This window comes from Chelonia mydas, chromosome 9 (genome assembly GCF_015237465.2).
Source record: "Chelonia mydas isolate rCheMyd1 chromosome 9, rCheMyd1.pri.v2, whole genome shotgun sequence".
Classification (NCBI taxonomy): domain Eukaryota; kingdom Metazoa; phylum Chordata; order Testudines; family Cheloniidae; genus Chelonia; species Chelonia mydas.
Genome location: NC_057855.1, coordinates 101,361,227 through 101,378,008, shown reverse-complemented (window position 1 = coordinate 101,378,008; position 16,782 = coordinate 101,361,227). Strand labels below are relative to the sequence as shown.

The following is a 16,782-nucleotide window of genomic DNA, read 5'->3' as shown; positions in this document are numbered from 1 at the left end:
GCTTTTCCTTGGAGACACAGAATAAGTTACAATGAACAAAGAATAATTCTGGATTTACAGTTCAGTTTTAAAAACCAGCTTATGTCTAAGCTTGAGAGAAAAGTTCCATGTTTGTAAAAACTGTGTTCCTTTAGCTAGAGAAGCCCCAAAATATTATTGTCTCAGGAACGTGAGAAAGGTTCCTTTTAAAATGTCACCTCTGATAAAATACACAAAATTCCACTGGCCCCTGAAGAGCAAGCACCCAAGCATTAACTTGCAAAGCAGAGGGATTTTAGTGCTGCCATAAATGGAAATCTGAACAGTCACTAGGGGATCTCAAATACAGCAGCCTTTGGTACTGAATTAGGTAGGTCCAGCCCCCCCATTTCAGTTGGAAAGGGGAAGGACAGCAGGACATTTCGCTGGACATGCAGTTGGCTTTCAATGTTCTCTCGTCTAACAGAAGAGGCCAAGCCTGTTTGGGCAGGAGAAGGACAAAAGGCTTTGTCCTCAACTTGGTTTAGCAAAAGCCACTTCTTGACGGAGAAAGAACACAACCCCACATGCTGAAGAGGAGAGAATGGGGTACACATGACATTCTCAATTAGGCTAACTCAGGGTGTGGGCATGAGAAAGTGTAAAGGCAGCTGCCGCGCACCTTGTTGGGCATTGTACGCAGTGGCGTTTCTGGTCATACTGGAGGGCAGCCAGCCCGCCAGGCTCGCACGCTGTGTTTTAGTCCCTTTGTGTTTGACATCCTCCCCATTCCAGATTACATCATCCTCCCATTGTAGCTGTGTCACCATAAGGAAGTGCTCATCAGCCAGTAAGTCGTCCTTCTCAGCCATCACTCCCAAGTTCTGCAGAGGGGAGAACAATGGCATTAGACCCTAGTTAACTTCGATTTTTCCGCTTAAACTATAGAAGAAAGATTCCCTACCTTCTCCATTGTGAATCCTCCTCCTTTCTCCCTCCCACTCACATCTCTTCCACTGGATGGTTCCCAGCCTTATTCACCACCCCAGCTCCATTTCCTTCTCTGTTGTGCTCCACCACCACCACCACCACACACAACCATACCCTTGCAGCCCCCTCCTCCTTACACATGCTTTCTCTCACCTTCTCCACAGAATGACCTGAAGTCTCCTGTTCTCTTGCATGCTCTTTTAGTTTGAAACCATAGTCAAATCCACTGCCATCCTCGGGAATCCCCAGCATATCATACCAGAGCTGGGCTGGCCCATAACGCCATTCAGATACCTTGGGCTTGGTATCTGTCACTTTGTCTATGTCTCCAGTAGACTGGGAAAACTTGGACTCCACAGGTGCCATCATAGTGATCTGCAGCACACCAGGGAAAAGGAACCTGTCAGTCACTGCTGTCAGAGCTGGCAACAGGAGCTTTTTCTTTCAAATTCTGTCTCATTCTCAGTGGAGAGGAGTATTTCCAAGAAATCTCAGAGATGCATATTCAATCTTAATAGCTGCATTAGCAAATGCTGGAACTGGCAGCCCAGCGATACGAGGACTCTCTACTGCTACAACGGGGAAAGCGTCCCCTGATTCCTTACCATACAAGGGCTCTTAACCCACAAGGGAATGGTCTCTGGAGCCCTGCTTAATATCCAAGGAGCAGCCTCTGCACAGTGGGAATAGCAGCCTAACCTCCCCTCACCAGTATTGTCTTAGCAGGGTGACTACCTGTGCGGTAAAGAAGCTCCCCATTTGCTAGCTAGGGACCCTCCTAAATCTCAAACTTCCCACCTCATCATCTGAGAGGCACTGCTCCGGAGGAGGAGGAGGAGCAAACTCATATTCCCAGGGAGACTTCTCTTCCATTCCTGCCTCGGTTGCAGTGTCACCCTCCTGGATCTGCACTTCTTGCATTAGCTCCCGATGTTTCTTTTTGCGTTTCCTCCGGGCACTACGCCAAACAGATGGAACATTCTTCCCAGGGCCAAAGAGACGGAGAAAACGCAGCACCTGGAACAAGAGGTAAGAGACGGTCATGAGGACAAACCACAGGTCCCTGATGACATAGGCACAAGCATTTCATACACCAGAGCAGCAAGGATGAGGAAGCACTCCAAGCCCAGGAGAGACTTTTCCACCAAGGCCAGGCCAGGGAAAAGAAATAACTGGAGAAGTGTAACCACCTAATTTCCATAGTGCCCCCCAATCCCTGGTGCAGCTGGTGGTCTCATTATTCTCAGACTTGAAACAAATCAGAGACACTTTCCCTCTGTTTGTTAGAACCTTTATTTAATCCTCAAGGATATTTTATTCTGAAATTCACCTGAAAGGTAAACCCTGAGCAGAGAGGGAACAGTCCCCATTTATCCAGCTGGGACACAACAGAATCTGGACAAAATGTCCTTTAATTCAGCACATTCCATTACCAGAGACATATTGAAAAGTTAGAGAGCATGCAAAGAAAAGCCAGTAAAATTGTTAGCAGGATGGAAGGAACTTTTAATAAGGAAGAAAAAAAAAAGTTAAACATGTAAATCCTTTCTAAATGACAACTATTATGGAGGCAGAAACACAATAGTCTAGAAATATCTGGTGTGTGTAAAAACCAAGGAGAATGCTGATGTATAATATTACACACAAATAATATTAAAAGAAGGTTAAAGTTTCAAAGCTGAACACTCAAAAGTTCAGGAGTGATAGAATTAATGTTGTACATTCAACCTTAACTCTGCTCCCTGGTGCATATGCATTATGATACAAGATGTACGATCACATACACAGGAATCCCGCCTCATTCAGTGCACAGGATGAATGATCCCAGGGAATGGAGCAGCTGTTCAATTATATTTTATCTTATTATTCAGTGTGTGGTCAGATGAATTAATTTAGATGGAATGTTTACAGACTTCATCTTCCTTTCCAAATGCAAACAGATGGACATCGTACCAAAAGGACTGAAGGTAAAAAATCCATTACAATCTACATACCACACAGACTATGCTGACAGCTTGTGCCACATGCTCTCAAAGAAACTGCAGAACCACCTGATCAACATCCTCTACAGCAAACAGGGAAAGATAAAGAATGAGCTCTCAAAACTGGACACTCATAAAAAAATAACCTTCCACACAAACGTCCTCGTGGCTGGACTTTACTAAAACTAGACAAGCCATTTACAACACACACTTTGCTTCTCTACAAAAGAAAAAGGACACTAAACTTTCTAAACTACTACATGCCACAAGGGGCCACAGCAATGGTTCCCCCAACCCACCCAGCAATATTGTTAACCTATCCAACTATACTCTTAGCCCAGCAGAAGCAACTGTCCTATCTCGGGGCCTCTCCTTCTGCCCCTCCACCCCCACGAACATGATACAGTTCTGTGGTGACCTAGAATCCTATTTTCGACGTCTCCGACTCAAGGAATATTTCTAACACACCTCTGAACAACATACTAACCCACAGAGACCTTCCTACCAAGACTACAAAAAGAAGGATTCTGGGTGGACTCCTCCTGAAGGTTGAAACAATAGACTGGACTTCTACATAGAGCTCTTCCGCCGACATGCACGGGCTGAAATTGTGGAAAAGCAGCATCACTTGCCCCATAACCTCAGCCGTGCAAAACACAATGCCATCCACAGCCTTAAAAACAACTCTGACATAATAAAAAAGGCTGACAAAGGAGGTGCTGTCGTCATCATGAATAGGTCGGAATATGAACAAGAGGCTGCTCGGCAGCTCTCCAACACCACTTTCTACAAGCCATTACCCTCTGATCCCACTGAGAGTTACCAAAAGAAACTACAGCATTTGCTCAAGAAACTTCCTGAAAAAGCACAAGATCAAATCCGCACAGACACACCCCTGGAACCCTGACCTGGGATATTCTATCTACTACCCAAGATCCATAAACCTGCAAATCCTGGGCGCCCTATCATCTCAGGCATTGGCACCCTGACAGCAGGATTGTCTGGCTATGTAGACTCCCTCCTCAGGCCCTACGCTATCAGCACTCCCAGCTATCTTCGAGACACCACTGACTTCCTGAGGAAACTACAATCCATCGGTGATCTTCCTGATGACACCATCCTGGCCACTATGGACGGCAGAAGCCCTCTACACCAACATTCCACACAAAGATGGACTACAAGCCGTCAAGAACACTATCCCCGATAATGTCACGGCTAACCTGGTGGCTGAACTTTGTGACTTTGACCTTACCCATAACTATTTTACATTTGGGGCAATGTATACCTTCAGATCAGCGGCACTGCTATGGGTACCCGCATGGCCCCATGGTATGCCAACATTTTTATGGCTGACAGAACAACGCTTCCTCAGCTCTCGTCCCCTAACGCCCCTACTCTACTTGCGCTATATTGATGACGTCTTCATCATCTGGACCCATGGAAAAGAAGCCCTTGAGGAATTCCACCATGATTTCAACAATTTCCATCCCACCATCAACCTCAGCCTGGTCCAGTCCACACAAGAGATCCACTTCCTGGACACTACAGTGCTAATAAACGATGGTCACATAAACACCACCCTATACCGGAAACCTACTGACCGCTATTCCTACCTACATGCCTCCAGCTTTCACCCTGACCACACCACACGATCCATCGTCTACAGCCAAGCTCTGCGATACAACCGCATTTGCTCCAACCCCTCAGACAGAGACAAACACCTACAAGATCTCTATCAAGCATTCTTACAACTACAATACCCACCTGCGGAAGTGAAGAAACAGATTGATAGAGCCAGAAGAGTTCCCAGCCAGTTCACCTACTACAGGACAGGCCTAACAAAGAAAATAACAGAACACCACTAGCCGTCACCTTCAGCCCCCAACTAAAACCCCTCCAACACATTATTAAGGATCTACAACCTATCCTGAAGGATGACCCAACGCTCTCACAAATCTCGGGAGACAGGCCAGTCCTTGCCTACAGACAGCCCCCCAACCTGAAGCAAATACTCACCAGCAACCACATACCACACAACAGAACCACTAACCCAGGAACCTATCCTTGCAACAAAGCCCGTTGCCAACTGTGCCCACATATCTATTCAGGGGACACCAATCACAGGGCCTAATAACATCAGTCACACTATCAGAGGCTCGTTCACCTGCACATCCACCAATGTGATAATGCCATCATGTGCCAGCAATGCCCCTCTGCCATGTACATTGGTCAAACTGGACAGTCTCTACGTAAAAGAATAAATGGACACAAATCAGATGTCAAGAATTACAACATTCATAAACCAGTCGGAGAACACTTCAATCTCTCTGGTCACACGATTACAGACATGAAAGTTGCGATATTACAACAAAAAAACTTCAAATCCAGACTCCAGCAAGAGACTGCTGAATTGGAATTCATTTGCAAACTGGATATAATTAACTTAGGCTTGAATAGAGACTGGGAGTGGCTAAGTCATTATGCAAGGTAACCTATTTCCCCTTGTTTTTTCCTATCTCTCCCCCTCCCCCACCCAGACGTTCTTGTTAAACCCTGGATTTGTGCTGGAAATGGCCCACCTTGATTATCATACACATTGTAAGGAGAGTGGTCACTTTAGATAAACTATTACCAACAGGAGAGTGGGTTTGTGGGGGGAGGTATTTTTTCATGCTTTGTGTGTATAAAAAGATCGTCTACACTTTCCACAGTATGCATCCGATGAAGTGAGCTGTAGCTCACAAAAGCTTATGCTCAAATAAATTGGTTAGTCTCTAAGGTGCCACAAGTACTCCTTTTCTTTTTTTTAGATGGAATAAATGGGCTAAAGGTGTTAACAAATGACGTAGTCGCTGTCCAACATTAAACAGTGTTAAACAGGGTCCAGGGCCTGATATACAGAGGCCTGCTTAGCACCATGGAAAACACACCATTACATTTTGTTTAACCTTTGATTAAAGATACAGAAAAGAAGGACAGTTAACATTTTAAGCAAGGCTTTCATTTTAACAACATCCTTTGCTCCCTTTCCCTTTAGCTGTAGACAGCTTTTAGAAGGAAAGAATCCTGCTTGTTTGACAGTCTCTTAGATGGGATCTAATGCTGCGCTTTTGGGGAAAGGAGAAGAAATTAGTTGAGATGGGCTGGAGGTGCTGCTGCTGTCGCTAAAGTCCAGTCTTAGAAAGAAAATCCCCCTTGTCTGACCGTCTCTCAGCTGGGATCTAAGATGGTAATAACTCTCATCCCCGACAGTATCTGGGATTCAGCTGGCGCTGGTAGGGGTTGTGATGTCATCTGGGTCCCTCTCTCTCTACTCAGGACACCTCAAGGATTAGGATGAAGGCGGCCCAGGATCCCAAGAAACAGTGGTGTGGCAGCCATAATGGTGAAGCTCACTCCAAGAGCCTTTGTTTGTTCTTTCCATCTGTTGTTCTTATTGTTCCACCTACACCACACACTCAAAATATCTTTCTTTTATGGGCCCAAAAAGGGAGTGATGGGCAGAGGAGCCCATCCCCTCATTATTTGGTCCATCAATTAGGCCCAATATCAGGCATACCAATTTTGGCTCATTCACTTCCAGCTCCACATCTCCTGTTTTTAACAAGCATAATTTCAACACAGTCTTTGAATCATATCAACCTGGCCTTTTTGTTTAGACAAATTCAGTTATTCTGTCTCCCTTTCATGCCTTTTCCCATCAGTGTTATTGTAACATCTTATTCACTTTTACATACTTTTTACAGCTTAGCAATTTGGGTACCTTTGTAGGCCCAATTATCACAACAGATCCCATGACTTCTTTACTCCACACCACCTAAACCCTAAACTGAAGACAGAATTGTGTGGCTTTGTTTTTAAAGAGTCATGAGTGCTCAGGGGCCTGATTTTCACGAAGTTCTGATGTCCCAAGTTGGGCACCCAGAAAATGAAGATGACAATTAGTGACCACCTGCAAAACATAAGAACACAGGAATTGCTAGACTGAATCAGATCCTAGGGTCCATCTAGTCCAGGATCCAGTCTCAGACAGCAGGGAGCACCAGATTCAGAGGAAGGGGCAAGAACCCTACAGTAGGCAGGTGGGGGATGATCTGTACCGCTGCATTAGGTCTCTTCTTGATCTCTAAGAAGTTAAAGTTTGTCTTAAGCCTTGAACCATGAGGTTTAATATCCCAAAAAATTTATCTGAGTGAGTTGTGCAGCAGCCCATAGGTAGTCTGTAGCAGAGCCAGGAACAGAACCCAGTTCTGCTAGGTTGAAGTCAACCACCTTAACTACAAACCCATTCTCTCTCTTCCAGCAGTCTCCCTATATCATTCACTGCAACCGTCCAACTTCTGCAACAAAATAAGTAGGACTCATATAGACAACCACCATATTCATTATGCAGTCCCAGTTAATCCACTGAGTCTCATTTACCATGGGAACCAAGTAAGGCAAAGGTTCTGTGGCAAATATGGGATCATCTAATCAAAGATGGTATCACAATGCATATGCACAAGGGGACAGGAATTAAGGTGTAAATTTGCCACAGGCCTCAAGTAAGGGCTCACATGTAAGTGCCACAATCTGGTCTTTGGTTTCCCCTCTGCTCCTGAAGCAAAGTAAACTGTACCAGCCCCATACTTGGCACAGATGACCTCCCCCCTCCATCCAGGGTCAGCTGCACTGCACATAAACATTGGGAAGGAAGGAGGCAGAATCAAGGCTCTACCTTGTCTCTGCTCACTTGTGTGGGAGCACGAGTAGCAGCCCCACAAAGGCAGCTCTCCTCTAATACAGGTAGCCCATAAAAGGGAAGTAAGGGCGCGTCGTATGGACCTTTGTGGAGACTTACAGTGGGTCACAATCTGGCCCTATGAATGCATGGATAATTTAAATTATGTAATTTCCTAACTTTTGAGCACCTGACTTTGGACTATACCTAATCCGGCTAGGAAACTTGTTAAGTTTGAAGGGAAAAACAGATGCTTGTACACGAATGCAAGGAGTTTGGGCAACAGAACAGAGGAACTGGAACCACTGGGGCAGGACATCAAACTGGATATCATAGGGATTATAGAAACATGGTGGAATAGCACTCATGACTGGAATACAGGTATTGTAGCGTATGTGCTGCTTATGTCGGATAGAGATAAGGGAAAAGGTGGTATGGTAGCATCGTACATCAATGATGTGGTAAAGTGTAAAGAAACAACAAGTGATAGCATGGACAAAACGGAACTGATTTGGGTCAAAATCACTTTGGGGAAGAATTGTAAAAGAGGTTCTACTAGAATAGCGTGGGGGTCTGCTATAGAACCCCCAGGTCGGACTTGGATAGATACCAGGAATTGTGTCACAATAGGAGACTAACTTCCCAGATACAGACTGGAGAATAAATGCTTCCAATAATGGTAGCTCCCAGTTACTACTTGACATGATAGATGAGTTTTATTCATCAGTCACTGAGCCAACAAGAGGTGATGCAATTTAGACTTGGTTTTGGTAACTGGTGAGAACATCATAGAAGAGCTGATCATATTAAAAAAAAAACCTTGTATCAAGTGATGAGTTGATACAGTTTAAAATTAATTAAAACCAGGTCATCAACTATGGTTTTTTATTTCAAAATTTGGAAAATTAGGGGAAGGACTTCCAAGAAGTCAACTGGACTGAAGAGCTCAAGGACTTAAATGTGGAGGAGGTCTGGAATTTCTTTAAATGAAGCGTACAAAAACTCACTGCAACTTGCATCCCAAGCAAGGGGGGGAAAAAGCTTTCAGAGAAAGGCTCCGGACCCAAATTGATGAATATTTACCTCGAAAAGGTTATTAGGCGTAAGCAGAGAGCCTATAGAGAATGGGAAAAGGGACAGATCAACAAAGAAAGCTACACCTTGAAGGTCAGAACATGCAGAAATAAAGTGAGAATTGCTGAAAATCAAGCTGAATTAGATCTTGCCAAGAAAATTAAAATAAGATGTTTTTAGTTACATAAATAGAGAATAAGCCAGGATGAGGTTGGGTTGCTGTGCAGTGCAGATGGGGAGGGGATTAAAGATAACATTGGAATGGCCCAAACAGTAAATGAATACATTGCCTCAGTTTTCAATAAGAATGAAAAAGGCTAATGTAGTGCCCATCTTTAAAAAAGGGAAGGAGGAGGATCCTGGGAACTACAGGCCAGTCAGCCTCACCTCAGTCCCTGGAAAAATCATGGAGCAGGTCCTCAAGGAATCAATTCTGAAGCACTTCGAGGAGAGGAAAGTGATCAGGAACAGTCAGCATGGATTCACCAAGGGCAAGTCATGCCTGACTAATCTAATTGCCTTCTGTGACCAGATAACTGGTTCTGTGGATGAAGGGAAAGCAGTGGACGTGTTGTTCCTTGACTTTAGCAAAGCTTTTGATATGGTCTCCCACAGTATTCTTGCCAGCAAGTTAAAGAAGTATGGGCTGGATGAATGGACTATAAGGTGGAGAGAAAGCTGCTAGATTGTCGGGCTCAACGAGTAGTGATCAATGGCTCCATGTCTAGTTGGCAGCCGGTATCAAGCGGAGTGCCCCAAGGGTCGGTCCTGGGGCCGGTTTTGTTCAATATCTTCATAAACGATCTGGAGGATGGTGTGGATTGCACCCTCAGCAAGTTTGAAGATGACACCAAACTGGGAGGAGAGGTAAATACGCTAGAGGGTAGGGATAGGATACAGAGGGCCCAAGACAAATTGGAGGATTGGGCCAAAAGAAATCTGATTAGGTTCAACAAGGACAAGTGCAGAGTCCTGCACTTAGGACGGAAGAATCCAATGCACCACTACAGACTAGGGACCGAATGGCTAGGCAGCAGTTCTGCAGAAAAGGACTTAGGGGTTACAGTGGATGAGAAGCTGGATATGAGTCAACAGTGTGCCCTTGTTGCCAAGAAGGCCAATTGCATTTTGGGATGTATAAGTAGGGGCATTGCCAGCAGATCGAGGGACGTGATCGTTCCCCTCTATTCGACACTGGTGAGGCCTCATCTGGAGTACTGTGTCCAGTTTTGGGCCCCACACTACAAGAACTATGTGGAAAAATTGGAAAGAGTAAAGCGGAGGGCAACAAAAATGATTAGGGGACTGGAACACATGACTTGTGAGGAGAGGCTGAGGGAACTGGGGATGTTTAGTCTACGGAAGAGAAGAATGAGGGGGGATTTGATAGCTGCTTTCAACTACCTGAAAGGGGGTTCCTAAGAGGATGGCTCTAGACTGTTCTCAGTGGTAGCAGATGACAGAACAAGGAGTAATGGTCTCAAGTTGCAGCGGGGGAGGTTAGGTTGGATATTAGGAAAAACTTTTTCACTAGGAGGGTGGTGAAACACTGGAATGCGTTACCTAGGGAGATGGTGGAATCTCCTTCTTTGAAGTTTTTAAGGTCAGGCTTGACAAAGCCCTGGCTGGGATGATTTAATTGGGGATCGGTCCTGCTTTGAGCAGGGGGTTGGACTAGATGAACTCCTGAGGTCCCTTCCAACCCTGATATTCTATGATTCTATGAATGATAATACAGAACATGGGAATGAAGACCGATCGAAATGAGTATATATAAAGGGAATTCACCACATCTAAAATGAAAGAAAGTCTTAAAGAGCTTATTGCACTGAAATCAGGGAGATGGAATAATTTCTCTCCCAGAATACTGAAAGAATGGATACATGAGATTTCTAGTCCAATAGCAAGGATTTTTAATGCATCTATATATCTATTCGGGGGTGGTACCAAAATGATTAAAGAATAGAATCAGAGAACTGGAAGGGACTTCGAGAGGTCATCTAGTCCAAACCCCTGCACTCATGGCAGGACTAATTATCTAGACAATCCCTGACAGGTGTTTGTCTAACCTGCTCTTAAAAGTCTCCCATGATGGAGATTCCACAACCTCCCTAGGCAATTTATTCCAGTGCTTAACCACCCTGACAGTTAGGAAGCTTTTCCTAAGTCCAACCTAAACCTCCCCTGCTGCAATTTAAGCCAATTGATTCTTGTCCTTCTTGAAATCCATTGTCTTTATTGTGCTGTTCTCCCTCCTACCATGCCTCAGAATCATGAACTCTATCATTTCATGATCACTTTCACCCAAGCTGCCTTCCACTTTCAAATCCTCAACCAGTTCATCCCTATTTGTCAAAATCAAATCTAGAACAGCCTCTCCCCTGTAGGTGTCTCCACTTTCTGAAATAAAAATGGTCTCCAATACATTCCAAGAACGTATTTGATAATCTGTGCCCTGCTGTGTTGTTTTCCCAACAGATGTCTGGGTAATTGAAGTTCCGCATCACCAGCAAGTCCTGCGCTTTGGATGATTTTGTTAGCTGTTTAAAAAAAGACCTCATCCACCTATTCTCCCTGGTTAGGTGGTCTGTAGTAGACCCCTACCATGACATCACCCTAATAGCTAACGTCAGACCTATATTTAAGAGGGGGGGAGAAACAGGTGATCCAGGCAGTAACAGACCTGTTAGTCTGACCTCAGCAGCATGCAAGGCGTTAGAACAAATTTTGAAGCAAAGAATAATTAAATTCACTGAGGTAAATGGAAAACAGGATTCAGTGCAACATGGGTTTACCAAAGGTAGATCCTATCAGACTAATATTCTTCTTTAAGAAAATAACTGATTTTTTTTACATAGGGGAAATGTAGCAGATCTAATACACTTGGACTTCGGTAAAGCATTTGACATAATATCACATGGGAAAATATTTAACTAGAGAAAATGGGGATTAGTACAAGAATTGTAAGGTGGATAAGAAACTGGCTAAAGGGGAGGAGGCAACAGGTTGTGTTAAGAGGTACACTGTGGAACTAGAGGGAGGTTCCTAATGGAATTCCTCAAGAATCAGTCTCAGGACGAATCTTATTTAATATTTGCATTAATAACATCACAAAAAGTAGGCATTCTAATTAAATTTGCTGATGGTACAGAGTGGGAAGATACTGTCAATACACAGGAGGATCGAAATATGTACAGGAACAACTGGATGAATAGTACTAAGTGCACAATCCTGCACTTAGGGTCTAATAATAAGAATTTACACTGTGGGACTCATCAGCTGGAAGCAACAGAAAAGGAGAGAAGCCTGGGTGTTTTGGTCGATCATAGGAGGACTATGAATCACTAATACAATGCAGCTGCACAAAAGGCAAATGCAATCCTAGGACATGTTAGGCTAGACATTTCCAGGAGAGATAAAGTATTAATGCCATTGCACAAGGCATTGGTAAGACCTCATTTGGAATACTGTGTACAATTCTGGCCACCCATGTTCATGAAAAGATTAATTTAAACTGGAACAAAGGCATCAAAGAGCTAGCAGTATGGTCAGGACAATGGGGGGGACCTATCATATGACAGGAAGGATAAGTTGCCTGGAGCGTCCCTTCTGGTTCATGTCAAATGTTCCTAAAATCTCATGCTTTAGGGCCTCCGCCAGTTACCTGCAGGGGTCAGGAAGAATCCCCCTCCAAAGTAGTGGGGGGGAGGGTTGTCCCCTTCCGCTGAAGCATCAGAGATGGCCACAGCTGGAGGTGAGACATTGGACGCTGTGCGACGGTGCTCTGAGGTAGCACCAAGCATTCTCTCTCCTGTGCTTGTGATATAGAGGGCTTGATTACAGCTCAGACTAGATGATCTTGTGGTCTCTTCTGGACTTAAATTCTATGACTCTGAAGTCTTTAAGATAGGGTTAGAATTGTAATTTCAATTTTTTTTTTTTTAAGTGAAAAATGTCTGTCATGTACAGCTGTAACTACCCTCCACAGATCATCATCATCAGGATTTGAACCAAGAACCTTAAGCACTGTAGCACAGACCTCTACCACTTCAGCTGATGGAGTAATTACAGTCCTAGAACACACAAGGAGCTGATTGAGGAGATATCTGAGCCATTAGCAATGATCCTCTAAAAATCATGGAAAACAGGAGAGATTCCAGAAGACTGGAAAAGGGCAAATATAGTGCCTATCTCTAAAAAGGGAAATAAGGACAACCCAGGGAATTACAAACCAGTCAGCTTAACTTCTGTACCCAGAAAGATAATGAAGCAAATAATTAAGCAATCACCTAAAAGATAATAAGGTAATAAATAACAGCCAGCATGGATTTGTCAGGAACAAATCCTGTCAAACCAACCTAATAGCTTTCTTTGACAGAGTAACAAGCCTTGTGGATGGGGGGAAGCAGTAAATGTAGTATACCTTAACTTTAGTAAAGCTTTGGATACGGTCTTGTATGACCTTCTCATAAACAAACTAGGGAAATACAACCTAGATGGACATACTATAAGGTGGGTACATAACTACTTACTGGAAACAGTTTTCCAACCAGTTATCAGTGGTTCACAGTCAAGCTGGAAGGGTATATCGAATGGGGTCCCACAAGGATCAGTTCTGGATCCGGTTCTGTTCAATATCTTGATCAATCATTTAGATCAGTGGTCACCAACCAGTTGATCGCAATCGTCGATACTAGAGGATCTCCCAGTTGATCGCAATTACCAGCAGCACAGCATAGACTCCCTGCCTACCCTGACCCCAAGCCGCTCCCGGAAGCGGCCAGTGCAGCCCCAGGGGGCAGGGGTCTCCCTCCACACGCTCCCATTGGCCGGGAGAGCTGCATGGGCGGAGCCTACAGAGAGGGGCGGTGCACGGAGCCACATACCCCCCACACCTCCCCAGGGGCAGGATGGCCCCTTACGAGAGCGGTGTGGGGCTGGGGTAGGCAGGGAGCCTGCCTTAGCCTCGTTGCACCCGCTGCCGACCGGGAGCCGCCAGAGGTAAGTGCTGCCCAGCAGGAGGCCGCACCCCCATCCCTGAGCCCCAGTCCTGGAGCCAGCACCCTATACCCCCTCGTGCACCCCAAACCCCACCCTGAGCCCCCTCCCGGAGCCAGCACCCCAAACCCCCTCCTGCACCCCAGCCCTGAGCCCCCTCCCAGAGCCAGCACCCCATACCCCCTTCTGCACCCCAACCCCTGCTCCAGCCCTGACCTCCCTCCCAGAGCCCGCACCCTGAACCCCAACACTCTGCCCCAGCCCGGAGTCCCTTCCTGCACCCAAACTCCCTCCTAGAGCTTACACCCCTCACCCCTGCATCCCAAAGCCCTGCTCCAGGCTCAGCCCAGAGCCCCCTCCCACACTGCGAACCCCTTAGCCCCAGCCCAGAGCCCGCACCCACTCCCAAACCCCAGCCCGGTGAAAGTGAGTGAGGGTGAGGGTGGGGGAGAGCGAGCAACGGAGAGGGGGGAGGAGATAGAGTGAGCGGGGTGGGGTTTTGGGGAGGGGGAGGGGCCTCGGGGAAGGGGCGTGGTAGACCCTGGGTTACCCTTAGATTCAAAAATGTGATCTTGGGCATAAAAAGTTTGGAGACCACTGATTTAGATAATGGTATAGAGAGTACACTTATAAAGTTTGCAGACGATGCCAAGCTGGGAATGGTTGTAAGTGCTTTGGAGGACAGGATTTACATTCAAAACAATCTGGACAAACTGGAGAAATGGTCTTAAGTAAAATAGGATGAAATTCGATAAGGACAAATGCAAAGTACTGGACTTAGGAAGGAACAATCAGTTGCACACATACAAAATGGGAAATGACTGCCTAGCAAGGAGTACTGCAGAAAAGGATCTGAGGTTCATAGTGGATCACAAGCTAAATATAAGTCAATAGCATAACACCATTGCCAAAACACAAACATCATTCTGGTCAGTATTAGCAGGAGTGTTATAAGCAAGACACGAGCAGTAATTCTTCCGCTCTACTCCATGCTGATTAGGCCTCAGCTGGAGTATTGTGCCCACTTCTGGGCACCGCATTTCAGGAAAGACATGTACAAATGACCTATGAGTAGGGCCCTACCAATTTCACAGCCATTAAAAACACATCACAGACCGCGAAATAAGCCCTCCCCATGAAATCTGATCTCCCCCTACTGCTAGGAATGCTCCAGCCAGGGGGCTCCTAGCTCTGGCTGGGCTGGGGAGGGACAGGACTTATCCATCCCCTGCACAGCCACACTCAGGAGGAGCTCAGACCCACCTCCACCTCTGGGAACCTCCTGCGGCTGCAGAAAGCTCCTCATTGCTGCCTTCAGAGTCCAGCTCTGAAGGCAGCACAGAAGTGTGGGTGGCAATCCTGTGACCCCGCTACGACAGGTCTGCGACCCCTCCACAATCCCCTTTTGGGTCGGGACACCTAGAGTTACAACACTGTGAAATTTCAGATTTAAACATCTGAAAACATGAAATTTACCAATTTTCAAATCCTATGGCAGTGAAATTTACCATAATGTACTGTGAATTTGGTAAGGCCCTACCTATGAGGGAAGATTGAAAACACTGGGTTTGTTTAGTCTGGAAAAGAGAAGACAGAGGGGACATGATAACAGTTTTCAAGTACATAGTAGGTTACTACAAGAAGGAGAGAGAAAAACTGTTCTTCTTAACCTCTGAGGATAGGACAAGAAGCAATGGGCTTAAATTGCAGCAAGGGTGATTTAAGTTGGACATTAGGAAAAACTTACTGTCAGGGTGGTTAAGCATTGGGATAAATTGCCCAGGGAGTTTGTGGAATCTCCATCATTATAGATTTTTAAGAGCAGGGTAGACTAACGCCTGTCAGGGATGGTCTAGACAATACTTAGTCCTGTCTTGAGTGCAGGAGACTGAACTAGATGACCTCTCGAGATCCATTCCAGTCTACAATTCTATTGTTAGCTGACAGCAGCAGTAAGTTGCTATCTTCTGTAAACCAGACAAGACTAGTGGCAGACAACCCCTGAACAATGGGTTACATATGGAGAAATAGCAACAGACTACATACCTAAACATACATTTAGCAGGTTCTTTCTGAGAGGCAATGTGGCTAACTGGTTATGACCTGAGCCTGCCATATCTGAGACATGAGTTCTATTTCTAGCCCGGACAGACATTTCAGTTACTCCTTCAGTAAAATATGAGTGCTTGCTTGCCTCCCAGGGTAAGGATGTGAGGCCTTGCTCAGTAATATGGCTTGTGAAATGCACAGAATTATCACCACCATTATTATTAATCATGTTTATTATGGTAGTGCCTAGGGCCCAACCAAGAACAGGGCTTCATTAAGCTAGGTCCTGTACAAACATAATAGTAGACGATCTCTGCCCTGAAGAGCTTACAATCTAAACAGACTAGTCAACAGAAGAGTTGAGGTTCATAGTGTTTTGGCTTCCAGGCCAGTGCACCTTCCCCAGGGCACATATGGTATTTTGATGAAGCCATACAGCAGAGCCCTGCAGCAGAATTGGGATCCCAAAGGTCCTACAGGACATAGATTCATAGATATTAAGGTCAAAAGGGACCATTATCATCATCTAGTCTGACCTCCTGCACAATGCAGGCCACAGAATCTCACCCACCCACTCCTGCAATAAACCTCTCACCTATGTCTGAGCTATTGAAGTCCTCAAATCATGGTTTAAAGACTTCAAGGTGCAGAGAATCCTCCAGCAAGTGACCCGTGCCCCATGCTACAGAGGAACGCAAAAAAAACCCCAAGGCCTCTTCCAATCTGCCCTGGAGGAAAATTCCTTCCCGACCCCAAATATGGCGATCAGCTGAACCCTGAGCATGTGGGTAGGATTCACCAGCCAGATACCCAGGAAAGAATTCTCTGTAGTAACTCAGACATGTTGCCATAATAGCAGGAGCAGGTAAAACGTACTTTGTTGGGGGCGGGATTGGGGGCAGGGGGGAAGAAGACAGACAGACTGTGGTAATTAGTTGGAAAACACGTTAAAAATTGTAAAACTTAAATTTAAGTGAGGGATAGAAAGATTTCATGTCTAACAGACAAAGT

At 45.4% G+C, this 16,782-nt stretch overlaps 1 protein-coding gene across 4 annotated transcripts in view; it reads right to left on the bottom strand.

Moving 5' to 3' along the window:
- TAF1 (TATA-box binding protein associated factor 1) overlaps positions 1 to 16,782 on the bottom strand; it is a 140,178-nt gene that overhangs the window by 111,030 nt on the left and 12,366 nt on the right. For all 4 annotated transcript variants that reach the window (XM_037909739.2, XM_037909740.2, XM_037909742.2 and 1 more), the window contains exons 6-8: positions 1,747 to 1,965; positions 1,102 to 1,323; positions 641 to 842 (exon numbers count right to left, since the gene is read on the bottom strand). In XM_037909739.2, the coding sequence (XP_037765667.1) occupies positions 641 to 842; positions 1,102 to 1,323; positions 1,747 to 1,965 (643 nt within the window). The remainder of the gene's footprint in view (positions 1 to 640; positions 843 to 1,101; positions 1,324 to 1,746; positions 1,966 to 16,782) is intronic.